The following is a 19,156-nucleotide window of genomic DNA, read 5'->3' on the forward strand; positions in this document are numbered from 1 at the left end:
GAGCAACAGAGAAGGAAGATGCAGAGAGAGGCAGAGAACTCTGGAGCCAGACGTGGGGTCACGTGGCTCTTTAGGGCCATGAGGTTTGCCAACCACTCCCGGCAACTGAGCTTGCCATAAAGCTTCCTAAAAGCTCCTCGCCCTGCAGCCTTGCCTGAGGCACCACGACTGCGTCAGGAATGGGGTGTCCTCAGAAGCCGGCCAAGTCCAGTGACCGCAGCTGTGCCAGAGGCCGATGGGTGCGGGTGGCCAAGCTCACCCGGGCCTTCCTGTGGCCACGCATGGGCTTCTGGTGGCTGTGCCGCAGATCGCCACCATCTTGGTGGCTTGACACAATAGCTGTGTTCTCTCACCATTTTGGAGGCTCCAGAGTGAAATCCCCATGTCAGCAGGGCCACGGAGCCTCCAGGAAGAGAGCTGCCCCTTTCAGCTGTGCTGGCTCCGGGCGCTCCTTGGCTGTGGCAGCATCCTTGGCATCACTGCTCCCGCTTCACCCGGTCTTCTCCTCAGGGCCGCTGTCATTTCCTTTTCTCTCCCTTAAAGAATACCTGTCACTGGACTCACCCCATCTGGGTAACCCAGGTCGGTCTCATCTCGAGACCTTGAGTCACAGCTGCTAGGAGCCTTTTTTCCATAGGGTCGTGTTCACGTTTCTGAGGATCGGGACCTGGGCATCTCTTCCGGGGGCCACCATTCCCCCCAACACAGTTTACAAGGCTCCTAGTAACGAACACACTCAGGGGGACTTCCCTGGTGGTCCAGGGGCTCAGAATCCACCTTGCAATGCAGGGGACACAGGTTGGATGCCTGGTCTGGGAACTAAGATCCCACACACCGCTGGGGCAACTGAACCCACGGGCCATAATGACTGAAGACCTCCCGTCCTGGAGCCTGTGCTCCGCAACAATAGAGGCCCTCACATTGGAACCAGAGCAAGTCCACGCCCAGCGATGAAGAGCCCGTGCACTGAGGCAAAGACCCAGCACAGCCATCAATAAGTATTTAAAACAAAACACACCCAAACTCCCCACTTAGGATCTGTAATCACTGAGGGCGCTCCCTGGTTACAAGACAAGACGGATCTTCTTATCTTCTGAACCAGGGGAAGAATAGCTGTGCAGATATCCAGAGCAAAGACGGTTGCACAGACACGCTTATTGTGCAGACATGCTGAAACAGCAGATCTGCAAACAGTCCTGCCTTCCTCGTTCCCTGCAACAGATGAGGAAACACGCGGAGGAAGCCACACACGGCCCTGCAAAGCTCTGGGGCCAGCTGTCCCGAAGCGCTGAAATTCTTGGTTCGTCTCCCAGCTTCCTGGACAGGTGGGACATTTAAGCTCTCACTCACCAGCACGTTGACGGTGCAGCTCATGCGGTTTTCTTTGTTCTCATCGTGCATGATGGTTCTATAGTCCAGAAGTCTCTCCATCAGGCGCACGACAAGCTTTACGAAAGTCTCTCCCGTTTTGGCGAGGTATTTGTGTTTCCTGCAGTGCTCCAAGAGGCTGAAAAATAATTACACACACCTTGTTAATCACACTCAGAAAAAGAAACTGGACTGAGGTGCAGTTTAAAATATTTTCCATCATTAACACTTTTTAATTATTTCTGGGCTACAAAGTTCATTGTTGTCTAATTACAGTCTCTGTCTCCATTCTGACATAAATCCCACTGTTAATCAACACTTACATTTTATCAAATAACACTTTGTACTGCTCATCGCCTCTGCCTCCTTCCACTTCATGATCCAGCTTGGTGATGATCTCATTTTCAAACTATAATTAAACAGAAGAAGCGTAAATAATCAGTATGGTGGCTATTTCATTTCATGACTTGAGTGTCAATAATACATAAATCGTCCACAGATCGTCATTGGAGAGTTGCCCTGTACCTTTGAAGCTTGATTTCATCTAAGAGGTGCCCTTCTCGAACCCCTGGGGGTTACTGATGGGCCCCTGTCACAGGGGGAATCTGTCATTTCCCTCCCTGGTTGATGAAGCCTCAATGCATCTTCTGACCCCAGGAGCAAGCACCAGAGAGAGAAAGACAAGGCAATCGTAAGGGGAAAAAAATCAAGGAGCAACATAGAAAAAAGTCCCAAACTTCATCTTTATGAACAAGTAACAACTAAAATAGCTCCTCGGTTCCTGGAAAAGAACAGACGCTGTGTCACTTGGCAGCAGAGTTCTCTGCAATCTGAAAACAGGCAAAGGGCCACTTCCCTGCCATGCCTTAATGGACCTCAGTGATATAGCTCATCCTGGATGACAAACGGTAAAAACAAGAGGGGCAATGCCTTTACGTCAGACCAGCAGACACCTCGAGAAGGTCCCTCCCAGGCCTTTCCTTGAATCCTGCAAAGCTTCTGATTGGATTTCCAGCGTATTACGGTGGGACAGGACCCTCAGGATTGACGGTTTGTCTGTCTCATGCTTTCAGAACAACTCTACATCCTGGGGAGGTGCGAATCTCCAAAATGTTTTCACAGAGGTCACGGACTCCATGGCTGATCAGACTGGAAATAACTCCTGTAATAATGATGGATGTGCACGCCCGCCCCCCACATCCTCGTGGCCCCATCCCCATCCCTGGCACAATTCAGAGCCACCTGAATATGGGGATTCCGGCCAGGTAAGAGTCCCTGCAGTTACTCACGGATGTGGGACAGGTAGGAATGAGGGGCTGCGAGAGCTTTAGTTCCTGAGAAATGAGGTACCCACACTGAACCCAAAGAAGATGAGCAAAGGGGGAACTTCAGGAAATGAGGGCTGAATTCAGGGTTCACACAGTGAGCAGACACGGCATGTATGTGAGGGTCTCTGGGATCCTCCTTTTAAAAAACTATATTGAAGTAGAGCTGATTTTCAACGTTGTGCAAATTTCTGCTGACAGCAAGGGGACTTAGTTATACATGTACATATTCCTTTTCACCTTCTCTTCCACTATGGTTTATTTTAGAAGACTGAACACAGTTCCCCATGCTTGTTGTGTATCCATTCTATATATACTAGTTTGCATCTGCTAACCCCAGACTCCCATCCATCTCTCCCCATTCCCCTTCCGCCTGGCAACCACAAGCCTGTTCTCTTGGTTTGTGAGTCTATTTCTGTTTTGTAGGTAAGTTCATCCATGTCATATTTTAGATTCCACATATCAGTGATGTGCTATGACATTATCTCTCTTTCTGACTTACTCCACTTAGTAGGATCATCTCTAGCGGGATCCCCTTAAAATATATGCTCAGACATTGCTTTCCCAGGCAACTAGTCCCCCGCTGTTATTGGGATTCCATAAGAATTTAAGCTGCATGAGAGGAAGAATTTTCTTCTCTGTTGGTCTCTGCTGTATTCCCAGCCCCTAGGATAGCCCCTGGCATGGGTGATCTAATGGGGTGAATATGCTATGTACACAGAAATTACTGCATAGAGTTGGTGTTAAACTGGAGCTGGGGCGGACTTAATAGGGCCCCCAAGCAGCGGGCCAGTAGGTTACCAAGATACAACCTTGGCCACACAAGCCAAGCAGTGAACGCTCTCACTGCAGTGCTTGTAACTGGTCCATCCGACACTGTCTACTGCACTGCGGACCTGGGGCCCCACTGCTGCCGTGAAACCCGCAGTGACATCCCTGTGAAGCAGAAGGCAAGGGGGCTGAGAGACCCAAGGAGCAGCCTCAAAGCACGACCTTGATCGGGACATGCTGCCTGAAGTCACAGTTTTATCACGCTATGGATGAAACAAAGGCTTAAAACAGGACTGGGGAGAAGTATTGATTCGTGCTTGACATCAAGGACTTAGCAACATCACAAAAACTGGGACTTCAGTAAATCCCTGCAATTCTCTTCTTGATCTGTTCCATTGTCTCCTCCCCCCAGTAAACACCCTCTTTGATTCTGTTGGGCTTAAGAAGTTCAGGGATTTTAGAAACAGAGGAAAAAAAGATGGTTCTTTCTACTGAAGAAGAAAGAATGAGTTGCATTTTTTTCTGGTTCACCTGAGGTCTCAGGAGAATGACTTTTACTATATAATAAGAACTGTTGGATACTAACTCACTATTACTCTTCTCTTTGCAGAAAAAAACTCTGCAAAAGTTGGTTCTGTCTGGAGACTAGCACAAGAGAAATGGCTTGCTACTGGACCAAAAGTTGGCATTTCAAGGCAGCCCCATCTTCCATGATGGCACCATGATGGGGATGCCAGCAATTAAGTGGTGAGTGCTGATTTTTCAGAAGAAACCATTGCGAGGTAAAATAAGACTAAATTTAATTGAAACACACAATTCAATTTCACACATGTTTAAGGAGCATACAACAAAGAAGGCTTAGAGAGTGAAGAAAAACACACCTCATCCTAACACAGGCAGACACACATCGGCACTTCAAATTGCTCATCGCTAGTGAATCAGAAGGTATTTGAATTTAGAGTCTGCTTTCTGGAAATGGCATGTTTTCTCTGCTTCTCCACAAACCTCGCTGCCACAAAACAAGGGCAATAAAGGAGGCTCCAGCTCCCTAAGCAGGCTGCTTATCAAATTTTGACTGATGAATTTAATGTTTTCTAAAGAGTGGATGAATGATAAGTAAATCAGAAGAACACAGCTGATCCTAATTTCACTAACCTCAAGTCTAAACTCTGTAATTTGCACAAGCGCTTGGCAACCCTATCCCGTTTATCAGCGAGATTCAATTCCACAGATCTGCAGCTTAGCCTCAAATGCCAGGGCCTTCATCAATTTTCACCGAATATACTAGCATCAGTTCGCTCCTGTGCTGTGAACTGTTATCACAATCAGGATGAAATGATCCTGTCCAAATAAACTGGAGAAAGTACGTTTGCTGAAAGAGCAGGGTTGGTTTTCTAAAAATCATGTTTATTATCTTACTTGTAAAGACATGCTGTCTGGTAATTTGAAACAGGATTCTCTATGCTTGGGATAAAATTAGCAAGGGTTTACTGTGTTGCTCAGAAGGTAACAGAGGCTCACTCATGTGATAAGCAAAATCATTATATTATCCCCTCTTTTCTGAAACACTAATATCGCTACAGAAATATCCACAGGGTGTCTGACTTAAAATATTGAACAGAGCGTCTCTAAGCACCCGATACCAGCGGCCCTATGAGAAAATGAAACCTAAGAGGCCACGTATAAACACAGGGCTTTTCAGAAGGTTGCTGTCAAGCTGAACACAGTGGAGGCTGAACGGAGCTATGCTCGCAGGAGTAATGTATGACATTAACATCATCTTCGACTCAATTAACTTAGGAAGAACCATTGCTTTCACCTCTCAATGCCAACATGAACCATGAGTTATCGGCTCTAACTTAAGAGATCGTGGAATGAAAGGTCTCAGTACAGGATAATCTAAAAGCCGTTTCTCCTTGGTTTGGAATGCATCATTACTATGGGGGGTTAGACTTAACATTCTTGCTATACTGCATTTATAAATGCATAAAACCAGGCTTGCATTCTCCAGGTATCCGGGGACATGTTTAGAGAAGAGATCTGGGGTTATGTCAGAGCAAGGCAGGACCAGGATGGAAGGTTGGAACCGGTAACTCACCACATGGGTCAACAGCTGAGAGAAAGCTGAACGCTAGGACTGCGGGAAGCGAAGCACATTAGCAAAAGTTTCTTTGACCCTTCAAGAAAACTTGAGCGCAGGCAAGCTGCTTCTTACTGCACGCTGCCTTACTGTGCTTCGCAGAGACTGCACTTTTACTGACTGAAGGTCTGCGCCTTGAGCATGTCTCTCCACGCCATTGATTGAATAGCATTTGCTCAGTTCTCTGTGTCACATTTTGGTAATTCTAGCAATATTCCAAACTCTCTACCAGCCTTTAAGAATCACTGAAGGCTCAGATGATGGTTAGCATTTTTTAGCAATAAAATATCTTTTTCCTTTTTAGCAATAAAGTATTTTTAATCAAGGTATGAACATTGCTTTTTTAGATAAGATGCCATTGCACATTTAAGAGACTGCCGTATAGTGCAAACACAACTTTTATACAGACTGTGAAACCAAAAAACTCACGCGATTCACTTTGTTGAGATTTCCCTTCATCATGGTGGTCTGGAGCCAAACCCACAGTATCTCCTGGGCCTGCCTGTCTGGCTACACTTTGTCCTAATTTGTATATTTTTTTTTTTTCTAATTTGTATTTTTTAGAAAAAAGCATCTCACAAGATGCTGGAGGTCTGACCAAGGTTTTAGACCAACCCCTGGTATTAGAGAGCTCCAGAAATTAGATTCTCTTTCATTCTGTGCCCCCAGATGGAACTGTCTAAGCCAACAGCATTGCAGAAGCACGCCCTTCTCTTTAGCATGACTAGAAGGCTGGGGTAGGGTGGGTGGAAGTCAGTTAACTGTCTGTGTGGATCACATGGCCAAGAGGAAGGCACAGGCTTAGCAGGGAGCATCCTGGTCTCCCACACCCTTGGGGCTCCGTGCTCCCAGGTTGACACCTGAAGAGTAACTGACGCCCCCCGAATCTATCACTCAGCCGTTAATCCTTGTGCTCAGACGCACCACGACTTTGAGGTATATTGCATCCCCTGGCCTAACCACTCTGTAAACTTAATTACACACTTAATTAGTCTCTGGCACTCCACAGCCCACGTCCTATCGATAAAGTCCCCACATCCCTCTAGGTCTAACAAGCAGGCAGCTCAGTGACCTGGAAGCTTCTGTGAAACACCCAGGAGCCTATAGTCAAGCCCCAGACCTGCAGCAGCCTGGCAGGGGACTGTCTGCTGCGTGGTGACACCTGGTGACCCTCGGACAGGTGCAGCTGAGCCCCTCTGCTCCACAGCACAGACCGGGGACTGCCTGGGCTGTCTTCACTGACAGTGGACTCCAGGAGCAAGCCTGCACAGAAGTCCTGTGGGTTAAAGGGGGTTATGAGAGTCTAGGCAGATCTTTGGGCTTCCTTGGTGGTGCTAGTGGTAAAGAACCCGCCTGCCAATGCAGGAGATGTAAGAGATGTGGGTTCAATCCCTGGGTCGGGAAGATCCCCTGGAGCCGGAAATAGTAACCCACCCCAGTATTCTTGCCTGGAGAATCCAATGGACAGAAAAGCCTGGTGGGCTATGGTCCAGGGGTCACAAAGAGTCAGACAGGACTAAAGCGACTTCGCGTGCACACACTCCGGCACCTCTTTGCTGGAAAAGCTTTTATAATAGTAACAGGATCCAGTGTCATCAGAACTCTCAGAGTTCAGGGTGTTAGTTTCCATGACCTCTTGGACCACTTTTGAGCCTGGGGTTCAGTGAAATGAAAGCCTAATTTGGGGGCCATATTTCCTCTCTAAGCATCCAAAACAACAGAATCAAGCATTATTTTTTAAATGAAAGCAAGAATAAAGCAATCAACAAAATCCCAATGAACTGAAGAATAAACAAAAAATCACCACCGAACATATTCACATTCATATTACAGTGCAAACTACATTGGCTTTGCCACCAAGAGGCAGAAGCTGCCAACACCCACTGGGCTTATTCAATTATTTGCTTAAGGTAACCAGCCTGGGCAGCAGGAAGAGATTATTCAAACAGGAATTCACAAACATTTAGGACACAAAGATTACTCATAGGAATTTCTGGAAGTCTTGGGGCATTTTGCTGACCCTCAGGAAGAGGACAGAAAATGGCTCTGTGACCGAAAACACTATATTGTTGTGGAGTCTTTTCCACCCCATTTTTATTAATGGTCTAGAGCCCACATGGCCATTTGCTGCAATTCTTAGCTGTTAGTTCTGTATTTTCCAAAGATAGAAGGAATGGAATTCTTCAAAAAACAGGTGCCAAGGGAGAATTTAAAAGGTATGCTTTACTTCTGAATCAAAATCTAGTGAGGCTGAGGCTCAGAATGTACTCATTTGGGGGGCAGGGTCTGGTGGCTCAGACAGTAAAGAATCCATCTTCAATGTGACAGATTTGGGTTCAATTCCTGGGTTGGGAAGATCCCCTGGAGAAAGAAATGGCAACCCACTCCTGAATTGTTGCCTGGAAAATCCCATGGACAGAGGAGCCTGGTGGGCCACAGTCCATGGGGTCACAAAGAGTTGGACACGACTGAGCAACTAACTCTTTCCCTTTCACACTTTCTCGGTGAGACTGGGGAGAGGTTAGTCAAGGCTCATCTTGTCGTTACAAGGCTCAGCTGAGCTATATGATGTGTGCATGCTCAGTCGTTCAGTTATATCCCACTCTTTGCAACCCCACAGACTGTAGCTCACCAGGCTCCTCTGTCCATGGGATTTTCCAGGCAAGAATATTGGAGTGGGTTGCCATTTCTTTCTCCAGGGAATCTTCCTGACCCAGGGGTTGAACCTGTGTCTCTTACATCTCCGGCATTAGCAGGCGGGTTCTTTACCACTAGCGTCACCTGGGAAGTCAGTTGCCATGCCCTCCTCCAGGGGATCTTCCTGACCCAGGGATCAAACCCATGTCTCCCACGTCTCCTGCACTGCTGACAGATTCTTTACCCCTGAGCCGTCGGGAAAGCCTGCCTGCTGACATGAAGCAGATTACTTTCTGGGTGGGAAGGATTTCTAGAACGCAAGCCCACTTGGTACACACGTGAGCCTCCTAGTTCAGATACTCCTGTCTCATCCAAGCTCTTCCATGACAGATCAGATCACATGGACCTGGTAGGACCTGCCCAGAGCCAAAGGTATCAAGGTCAGGAATTGCCTTCAGCCATCGTAAGAGGGTCCCAGGCTACCAGGAGGCTACCATAACTCCAGGCCACCCTATCTCACCTCCATGTCATCCTATCCTACCTCCCTGCCAGACCCCCCGGTGCACACACCTTGGGGAGACAGGACGAGCAACACCCAGGACACAGAAAAGGGGACGCTTATTTTGAAAGAAGATTCCTGCTCCTTCTTGCAGAAATGGAGACAAGAAAGAAGCAGACTCTTGGGGAATTGTATGTATTAGAACATTCTAATGAAATGCCCTCCACTACCGCTGGAGACCCTAGGAGCAACAGCCCTGGGGAGCTTTTAAAAAAAGCCAATGTGTAAGACATGGTTTTGAAATTCCAATGGCGGCGTGAGGCAGTTTAAACTTGAGTGAAATGGTGGGTAGTTCTTCTGAACCCATCAGGTCACTTCTCCACTGTAACTGTTAAGAGTGTGAAAAACTGCTCACGGCACATAGTTCATAGCAGGGTCTGAACAGCCCCACTCTGAAAGCTACAGCAACCTCTCAAAAAAGAGGCTCCGTCACATGTTCCAAACACTGAAGTTTTGTAAAAATGAAAAACCTTCATGCCTTCCCCTCCCTCCGTTTGGTCTGCACATCTGCTGTGAACACAGAGCGAATCTAAGCCTTGTGGACGTGACTAACGAGGTTAGGTAATTGAATTGGTGGCAGATTAAACAGCAGTCAGCCAGCCCCGTCCTAGAAGCCCCCTGGATGGGGGGGAAGTGCAGGTCGGCCGTGCCTGCCGTTCCGTGCGCGTGTCAGCCACACATATTCCCCAACGCCGCCGACAAGGCAGAGCGGGCACGCCCTGTGCTTCAGGAGGGGGCCCCTGGAGGACGAGGGCTGAACCGAGAACAGAAACGAGTCTGAAAAGATACGGCGAGCGGACAGACAAACGCTGTGGCCCAGGAGAGCCTGGAATGGGGGCGGGGGGAGCAGATGGACCCTGGGGCTGAGACAGAGGAAGGACCACAAGTCATCGCAACCCACCAGCGAGGCCAGGACAGCAAGCCAAGGCCGGGCCGGCGGAACGGGACCCGTGACCCGGAGGACAAGGAGCCTGGCAGGAACGAGGGCCCTGGGCAAGCAGGAGATTTGGGAAGGATGGCACGCCCTGCGGCATCCACATGCCTTCCCAACAGGGAGGCTAAGATAGGTCAGTAGAAAATCTGAGCTGTCCCAACGGAAAAGGAAATTGATCATTTCCCAATTCATAAGACCAGATTACTTTAGCAAAGAGATTTTTTTTCACTAGTTTTTTTTTTTTTGGCCCTGATTTTACTTTCAGGGTGTCTTTTCACCTGTCTATGAAGGTACAAACATAAGATAATATAAATGAACAAATGGCCAAGGATCCTCAACCGAAAATTCATGGCTGTGGGTATGCAGGCTCTTAGTTCCCTGACAGGGATCGAACCTGCACCCGCTGCAGTGGAGGCATGAAGTCTTAACCACTGGACCACCAGGAAAGTCTCTACATATACCTTAAGGAATTTCATCTGTCTCATTGCACAGGTAAGAACACCAAGGCGCACACTTAGAAGAAGAAAGGCAAAGACTTTAGACTTAAAAATAAGGTAACTCAGCAAGAAGCAGCCAGTCAGAAAATAACAGTAAGGTCTGATCAAACCCTCTACTACACCTATGAAGGAGGGTGAAAGAGTTTTACCCAGTTTTAATGTGTAAGTAAATCCAGATAAAAGTAACTGAAAGCTAAAAACAAAGAACAATGCTCCATAAAGCTGAGAGCAGTCCTCCTTAAGAATGATAGGCTTCCTCCACAAGGAAAGCCTAGGACTCTTCTCTCTTAAGATGCAGAAGTGTTTTCCATATTCAGCACGTGTAACTGCAGAACTATCTATGAGTCCTTTCAAGAGGACACGCCATAGCACCTTGAGAAAGTGGCTTGTCTCCAAGCCACTTACTGCACACCCACATCCTTACCATCTGGAAGCTTCGGGTGGAGTGGAATTCACACTGCATCATGTCGAAGAAGATGGGGATGGTGGCCTTGCGAAGCTCTGTCTCTGGAATCAGCGTCATTTCTAATATAGGACCGACCATCTCTGGAATGAACTTGATCTTGTGTTGACCTTGAATAAAGAAATGCATTATTCAACAATTTTTTTAAAAAGGGATTCTGAAATGGGCTTCAATGGACAAAATAAAACTACACAGGTCACTATGATTTGAAGGCTAGGATCTGGAGAATATATATCCATTTCTCATCCACAGGCAACAATTTTGAATGTGTTCAGCCTGTAGTATAAGTGGACAGTACTGCGAATTTAAGTAAAGCTATTAAAAAAATCCATCTAGTACAGGGCCTGCAGTCATGGTTTGTCTATTACAGACAATAAACGCCATTTCACAAATAGACAATTACATCACACACATAAGAAGCGTGAGCAGAAAAAAAAAAAAAGAAGCGTGAGCCACCAGTGGGTACCCAGATTTGGAAAGAGCAGGGCTGGGAGATGGGACACTGGGCATCTCACTTTGCAGATAATGAACAAGAGTTGATAAAGTGAAGGCAGGTAGGATAGATGGTCTCTTGGGCCCTCTCTATCTGTAACATCATTTGAAAAACAGTTTACTATTTGGAACCTCTGTAAATAATGTTGAGTGATTTCTGTAACCTTCCCAATGACTGCAATCAAAGAAAACAATGCCAGACCTCAGAATATGAAGCTGTGAAAACAGAAAGGACTCTTTTTTTTTTTTTGACTAACGATGTGATTGGAAAATGCTTGTTTATTTATTTTTAATATTTATTTATTTATTTGGGTCTTAGTTGAGGCCGGTGGGGTCTTCATCATGTCATGAGGGACCTTTCGTTGCAGCTGCGGTGCCCGGGCTCAGTAGCTGAGCATGCAGGCTTAACTGCCCCATGGCATGTGGGATCTTAGCTTCCTGACCAGGGATCAAACTTGTGACCCCTGCATTGGAAGGCGGATTCTTAACCACTGGACTGTGAAGGAAGTCCCCGAAAATGCTTAGTTAAATAACTACTTTATCTTATATCTCACCTGTCTTGTCCAGATATAATTTTTTTAAGCATCAGATTATAATATTCATTATGATTCACAGTGCAATAGTATTTGCTTAAAAACCACTTTAGAAAGACCTTCTCAAATACTATTGCCCCACGACTAATAAGGAATATTATAGTATTAGCTGACATTTACTAAGTATGACTACAAGACAAGCCTCATGGAAAGAGCCTCACTGATTCTCAACATCATTTTGTGAGATGGTGACCACATCTCTTGCAATTTTAAAAATTGAACTTTAAAAAAAAATGTAATAGACTTTATATTTTATAGCAAAACTGAGCAGAAGGTACAAAGATTTCTCCTACACTCCCACCTCGTTAGCACCACCCTCTCCCGGAGTGGGGGCCATTCTAAACTCTGTTTTACAGAGGAAGAGACTGCGGACTTCCCAAAACCAGCAGGCTGCCCACTGGAAACAGTGGGGCAGGATGGGAGCCCGGGTCTGGGATTCTGAAGCCTCGGCCTGTCCCCCATTCCCTGCCTGCTTGTCACGGGATGGCTCCAGGGGAGTGGCACTCGCCGACCCTCCGGAATAGAAAGGACGCTGGCTGTCCACAGCGCCCCCTTATCTGTCTGTTCTTACAATCACCCAGGGGCAGGCAGCTCCCTAGCGACCCAGTGGTTACAACGGCTTGCACTGCTGAGGTCCTGGGTTCAATCCCTGGTCCGGGAACTAAGACTTGGCTGCACAGCCAAACAAAACAGACACGCAGACACAGATGCAGGGGACGGGGGCCTGTCATTTTCTCTAGCGTTACAGGAGTAACACGCTTCTAAAATGTGCCCCTCAGGAAGTAGAAACTGGCTTCTTTCAGGGTCCAAACATGTTTACTTTTCTTTTCTATTTCAATTATGTGTTTGGTAATGTTGGTTTCATACCTTTCGAGGCCTCTGCTTTCGACTGCTAACTCAAAAATCTCAGTCTTCTTTTTTTTTTCATTTTTTTTGCTGCCATTTTGCACCCCCCTCCCCCACCGGGCAGTGGCTCCCAAACCTTGCTGGACCTAAACTCCTGAGGGCTGAGAGTGATGAGGGTGAGCTTCCAGAGAACCTGAAGTGATAAGAGGCCAGCAGAGGGGAAAAGCTGGGAGACCCCCTCTCTCCCCACCCATGCCTGGAAAAAAGATGTTGGAAACCTCATTTCCAAAAAAAGGGGGTGTTGGTTTTATGTGAGATGACATGACATAATTAAATCTAGAGGCAGGGCCTATCCAGAAAGTGGTCTTTTAAAATTCCTGCCTTCTTATCTTTAATTTCAGAATTTCTGATTTATTTTTATTTCACTCCATTATAATTTATATCATTTCTTTCCAACATATAATAGAAGAATGCATAAGAGTTAAATGTTTGAATGAATTATTTGCAACATTCTGTTATTAAGACTTGTAATTTACCCAGAGTTAATCAATATTACTAATATTTTTACATAATCTGGAAATAGAATGGATACAATAAATAATTTAGCTTTCCTTAGAACTCAGCAAATAGAGATTTCAGACAAGAGAACCATTAAATGAATTTGGTTATTATAAATGAAGACCCTTAACAAAATATATAATCCTCATAAGTGGCCTAAATGAAATGTATTCTGAGATTTGTACCAAGTGGACATATACACAAAATGTGACGTTCAACAAGGAATCTGAATATTACTAAAATCTTACTTTAAAAAACCTTATTAATCTTTACTGAATAAATAATACTTTGACTAAAGTTCTAATGTAATGTGATTTTCATCACTTCCCCCAAAGCTTATTGTTTCTGAAAGGCATGTAACTGAGGCAAAGCATTCTCTCAGAAATGCTATTATATTCTGTCTCTCAGGTGTCACTTCTCTTGTATTATGTCTAAAGAAATGCCAGAGCCAGTGTTTCAGAAAACAGATGCTGGTGACAGAGAGGTGTTCATCAAGCACAACTGCAGTATCACAGAGGACTCTGTCACCAAGAGTCTTTGCTGTTCCAGGCTGGGAGGAGAGTATAGGATAGTAACAAGTGGCTGTGAACACAGGGATTGGAAAGGTAAGTTCCAAAAACAACGGTGCCTCCAATTTCACTGTAATTGTTACAGTGATAATCTCTAATTATTACTCCTCCCATTAACGCAGGACACACTGGCTGGGCTCCAGTGATCAGCCTCAGCCACAGTGAGGTCCCCAGACTTTAGCCTTGGAGAACCAGTGGTCCTCAAGATGAGAGAGGGCTGGATGCAATTCTCCAGTATTCATCTTTTTTTTTTTTTTTTTCTTGTTCTGGCATTTGCATTATGGATTTCCCCTGGAGCATCTCTTGTTCAAATTTAATGATGAAATCAGGCTTGGAATCAATGGGGATCAAGGTGACTCTTGAACTGTAGACTTTGAGAAAAAGTCTGTTTGTATCCTTTTGAGACAAAGGAAGAAAATGGTAATGATTGGATCACAATGGGACTCTTTCACCTCTGGTCACCTCTGCCAAACTCCTGGTTTGTCATTTGTTGTTCGATCACTAAGTCACGTCTGATTCTTTGCGACCCCCATTGTCTGTAGCCCTCCAGGCTCTTCTGTCCTTCACTATCTTCCAGAGTTTGCTCAAATTTGGGTCCAAAATTCCTGGTTGCTGCTACTGCTAAGTCACTTCAGTCGTGTCCGACTCTGTGCGACCCCATCCCTGGGATTCTCCAGGCAAGAACACTGGAGTGGGTTGCCATTTCCTTCTCCAACGTGAAAAGTGAAAGTGAAGTCGCTTATTCATGTCCGATTCTTTGCGACCGCATGGACTGCAGCCTACCAGGTTCCTATGTCCATGGGATTTTCCAGGCAAGAGTACTGGAGTGGGGTGCCATTGCCTTCTCTGAAAATTCCTGGTTACCACTCCCCAATTCTTAAAACCCCACCGGGAGTCTTTCTTCTCATGACAAAACATGGAGCTTATTCTTTGGGAAATAGACTGCTCTGTCTCTCAGGGAGCGGCTGGCTCCTGCCTTCTGAGCAACCTCCCCCCGGGGTGTCTGGAAGATCTCTTGATGATCCCGAGTGTTCAGAAATCTGGGACGTTAAACGTTAAACATCGTCTAATCCTGGGAAAATCTTCGTATACACAAGGGTAGACAAGAGCCAAAATTTCCATCACCCCGTCAAATAGATTCGGCCCCACTGTAGATGGGTTTTAATGGGAAACACACAATTTTTCCAAGTCTCCAAAAACACCCCTGAAGGGAATCTCTGCATGACAAATACCCCTGACCAGCCTGGCAGATAGAGATCTCGCTGCAGGCACATTTGTCCTGGCCAGATCTGAGGCGTGCGGCTCCGGGGTGCTGTATGTAATAAACAAAATGTAAATCGAGGTGAGAAAGGCGAAAGGGAGATGGGGGCTCCGTGGGCTGCTGCAGAGCGCGCTTTGATAAATAACTGAAGAGCTGGGTAAATAAGCACATTTCTCCTCCTTTTTTTGGGAGAGAGTCTGCCTTTGATTTCTCCTTTTGCACTCAAAATATGACAGGTATGGGAGGAAAAAAAAGGACCAGGACATGCTGCTCAGCCCCATGGGGCAGCGCTGTGTCTGTACTTGCATGAAATTCAGGAACAGAGACCCTAGATCCTTGCTCTGACGCTTGCTCTGTACGGAGGCGGGTTCTGAGTCGTGCACACGGCATACAAGACTCAAGGAAAAAGTCTTCTCAGGGTGTATTTGGCTCTGGGTGATAGGTAAGTAAGTGTAAGTGGATGAATATATCTGACTTGTATTTTTTTAAATTTTCTCCGTGGAGCTGGCTAGATTAGAATGCCAACGTGATCTAGTGGTCCCAAATGTGAACCATTTGGCAAAAAAAAAAAAAATTCTATAAAAAAACTGTGTACAAAATAGGTTGTGTACATCTTGGGAAACTGAAACATGCTGTTGTAAATATCCAGAGCAGGGGCCTCAGCAGTGATACTTGACAGGCAGGCTCCAACAAGTGAGACTCACAACAGCAAAGAAAGAGCCAGGTGGCCGGAGGTGACCCCACAGAGTGACCTCATGGTGTGACTCCCAGAGCTGGCCTTAGCCATTTTGAGGGGCTGCTTGGGCCCGACTTTGTGAGCAGCCAATATGTTTATTATTCTTTTAATTTTCAAAAATAATTATTATTTTATAAACAAGGAACCCAATCACGTGGGTTGATGATTCTTTCTTTCTGTTACCATATTCCTGCTCTTCATGGATCACGGTCACAGTTTAGGTTTACACTTGACCTCCTGGCCGCTTCTTTTGCAGAGTCAAAGGTGCTGCTGCTGCTGCTAAGTCGCTTCAGTCGTGCCCGACTCTGTGTGACCCCATAGACGGCAGCCCACCAGGCTCCCCCATCCCTGGGATTCTCCAGGCAAGAACACTGGAGTGGGTTGCCATTTCCTTCTCCAATGCATGAAAGTGAAAAGTGAAAGTGAAGTTGCTCAGTCGTGCCTGACTCTTCGAGACCCCATGGACTGCAGCCCACCAGGCTCCTCCATCCATGGGATTTTCCAGGCAAGAGTACTGGAGTGGGTGCCATTGCCTTCTCTAGGTCCCAGGTGAAAAGCTGCCAAACACAGCTCTGATGTGTGAGTTACCGTATGCCAATCAGCAATGGACAGGGAGGAAATGGACACATTCTCTCTTAACAGCATCCTTTACATTGCAAACCAAAAGTCTCCGTCACTCACTCGACTCGGCCTACTTGGAGCAAAACGACAGGTGATGTTAAGAGAGCCCACCATGCTGACTGGTGGAGCCTTCATAAAGACCCGGAGATGGCTTCACAGAGAAGCTCAGACTTCCCGGGGCCATCTCATCTTGCTTCACTGAAATCGCACAGAGCACATGAGCAGTCAGTTTCAAACAGGGATTCCAGAGATGACCTCCAAAACACTTTGAATTTAAAAAAAAAAAAAAAAGAAAGACAACCCCAGTGTCAGGAGTGCCCATCGGCCTGCTCAGCGGGGGCTCGAGCTGGCTCTTGGAGGCTCCCTCTGTGCCAGGAAGAGGTCCTTCAGTTGAAGGCCAGAGAGGAGGAGACAGTCCTGGGTGAGCTGAGCTGAGACAGCAACTACTAATCAAACAAGAAGGAAGCATTTCAGCGTGTTAATAACCTGTCTGAGCATCTACCAGGATGGCCGTCTCTTCTTATACTAAATGAAAAAAAGACTTCCAAGGCGTTTTGGAAGGAAGCATTTGAAAACACACCTGGAACTGTCCTTTTAGGCAAAACAGACTAGCTCCCAGTTTGGACTGTAGAATTGACACTGGATAATTCAGAAGAAGGTGCTGCCATTCTCTCAGGAAGGGCCAGGGTGAAAGGTGAGTTCAGAGAGGGCCCTGGTGCAAGAAGCATGTTGGGTGCCTGCTGTTGGCCCAGCCACAGATGGTGAAGCCCATAGCATACTTGGACCCTGGCATCTGGAAAAGCCCCCGGCTCCCACTTGTCCAGCCAGGAACAACTCCCTCCATCTCTGCCTGCCCTCCCCTCCCCTCCCTCAAATGGGGCTATCCATGGAACTTTCCTGGCAGGAGGCCCGACGTCTCTGACCTGCCAGGAAGCATGACAGATGCACCCGTCAGAGCCGGATCAATTAAAATGAATCACGAGAAGTCCTCCTCCCTATTCTAGGAGCCTGAGTTTTTCCCTACTGAGATCATCATCATATATATATATATAACAAAAATTATTGAACTTCAGGCTTGGAAGGCTCTTGGAAGCTTCCATCCAACCTCTTTATCTTACAGCCAAGGAAGCTAAGTGAGGAAAGCCCTGTAAGTCCCGTGACAGAGGCCACGCAGCCAGGCAGGGTCAAGGCAGGAGGGGGGCTGGGGAGGGACTCACTCGGTCTCTTCCCTGGGAACCCAGGGCACCTGCGTTCTCCCCAGGGATGGCAAGAAGACGGAGGACAGGGTGGAGCCTGGAGGGCTCTGTGTTGGGGATGTAGCCAAGATCTTTCACACCGAGAGCCAGTACTTTGATTCTGGACAGTTAAGCTGCTTACGGGGCCTCCTAGCAACTCCAGGACTCACACCCATACATGCACCATACTGGCTAACATTTTAATAGAGAATTTCTTTGTTATATTAATTCTCTTATTAATAAAATTGCTTTCATTGTGCTAATATCTTATCATTTTACTTCTCTTTTTTATTGTAGAGTACACAAGATGAGATCTACCTTCTTCAATTTTTACACATACAACACAGCATCGTTAATGGTACATTAATATTTACAACAGCGGATCTCCAGAATGCATGCATCATGCAAAACTGACACATTTCAGCTTCTGATCAGCACCTCCATGGCTCCCCCGGCTTACCCCCACCCCTGGCAACCACCCCTCTGCTCTCTGTTCTAAGGGGTTTGACTCCTTTAGAGACCTCATGTAAGAAGACTCATGGGTGTTTGCCCATCTATGACTGGCTTATTTCACATCTAACAATGGTCTTCGGGGTCTTCCTTTTGCATATGACAGGATTTCTCTCTCTTTTAAGACTGAATAGTATCTCAATGTGCATACACACACACCACACTCCCTTCACCCGGTCGTCCATCAGTGGACATACAGGTTTCCCCCATACCTGACTATTGTGAACAGGGTTGCAGTGAACATGGGAATGCATATTTTATCCAGATTCCGATTCCAGTTCATCAGGATAAGGAACCTGGAGTAAGGCTGCTGGATCATGGGACAGTTCTATTTTTAATTTATTGAGGAATCTCCATGCTGTTTTCCATAGCGGATGCACCATTTTACAATCCCACCAGCTGTGTACAATAGTCTCAATTTCTCTACCTCCTTGCAAACCTGTGTTTATCTTTTTTTTTTAATAACAGCCATCCAACTGGTGTAAGGCGATGACTCACTGTGGTTTTGATTTGCATTTCCTCGATGACTCTTGATGTCAAGCGTCTTTTCATTTACCTATTGGCCATCTGTCTGTCTTCTTGGGAGAAATGTCTATGTAAGTCATTGGATCATTTTTTAATTGGTTTATTTGCATTTGTTTGTATTTTTGCTATAGAATTGTAGGAGTTTCTGAAATATTGTTGATATCAATCCCGTATCAGACCTGGGGTTGGGAAATTTATTCTCCCACTTCATAGGCTATCTTTTCATTCTATTTTTCCCTTCCTCTGTTGTGTAAATGCTTTTTAGTTTGATGTAGTCTACTTGACTTTTTGGTGTCGTTTCCAAGAAATCATTGCCAAGGTCAATGTTAAAAAGTTCTTCTCCTATGGTTTCCTTTAGGAGTTTTGTGGTTTCAGGCCTTATATTTAAGTCTTTAGCATATTATGAGTTGATTTTGGTGTATTTTATTCCTAAATATTTTATTTTTATGCTATTATAAATGCAATTATTTTCTTAATTTCTTTCACAGATAGTATGTATAGAAATGCAACTTTTTT

At 46.0% G+C, this 19,156-nt stretch overlaps 1 protein-coding gene across 2 annotated transcripts in view; it reads right to left on the reverse strand.

Annotated features, from left to right (window-relative positions):
• The window catches only part of DOCK1 (dedicator of cytokinesis 1), a 546,616-nt gene that overhangs the window by 77,635 nt on the left and 449,825 nt on the right, over nt 1-19,156 (reverse strand). For both annotated transcript variants that reach the window (XM_043475106.1, XM_043475105.1), the window contains exons 33-35: nt 10,656-10,804; nt 1,692-1,777; nt 1,351-1,507 (exon numbers count right to left, since the gene is read on the reverse strand). In XM_043475106.1, coding sequence (XP_043331041.1) covers nt 1,351-1,507; nt 1,692-1,777; nt 10,656-10,804 — 392 coding nt within the window. The remainder of the gene's footprint in view (nt 1-1,350; nt 1,508-1,691; nt 1,778-10,655; nt 10,805-19,156) is intronic.

Source organism: Cervus canadensis, chromosome 8 (genome assembly GCF_019320065.1).
Source record: "Cervus canadensis isolate Bull #8, Minnesota chromosome 8, ASM1932006v1, whole genome shotgun sequence".
NCBI classification, from domain to species: domain Eukaryota; kingdom Metazoa; phylum Chordata; class Mammalia; order Artiodactyla; family Cervidae; genus Cervus; species Cervus canadensis.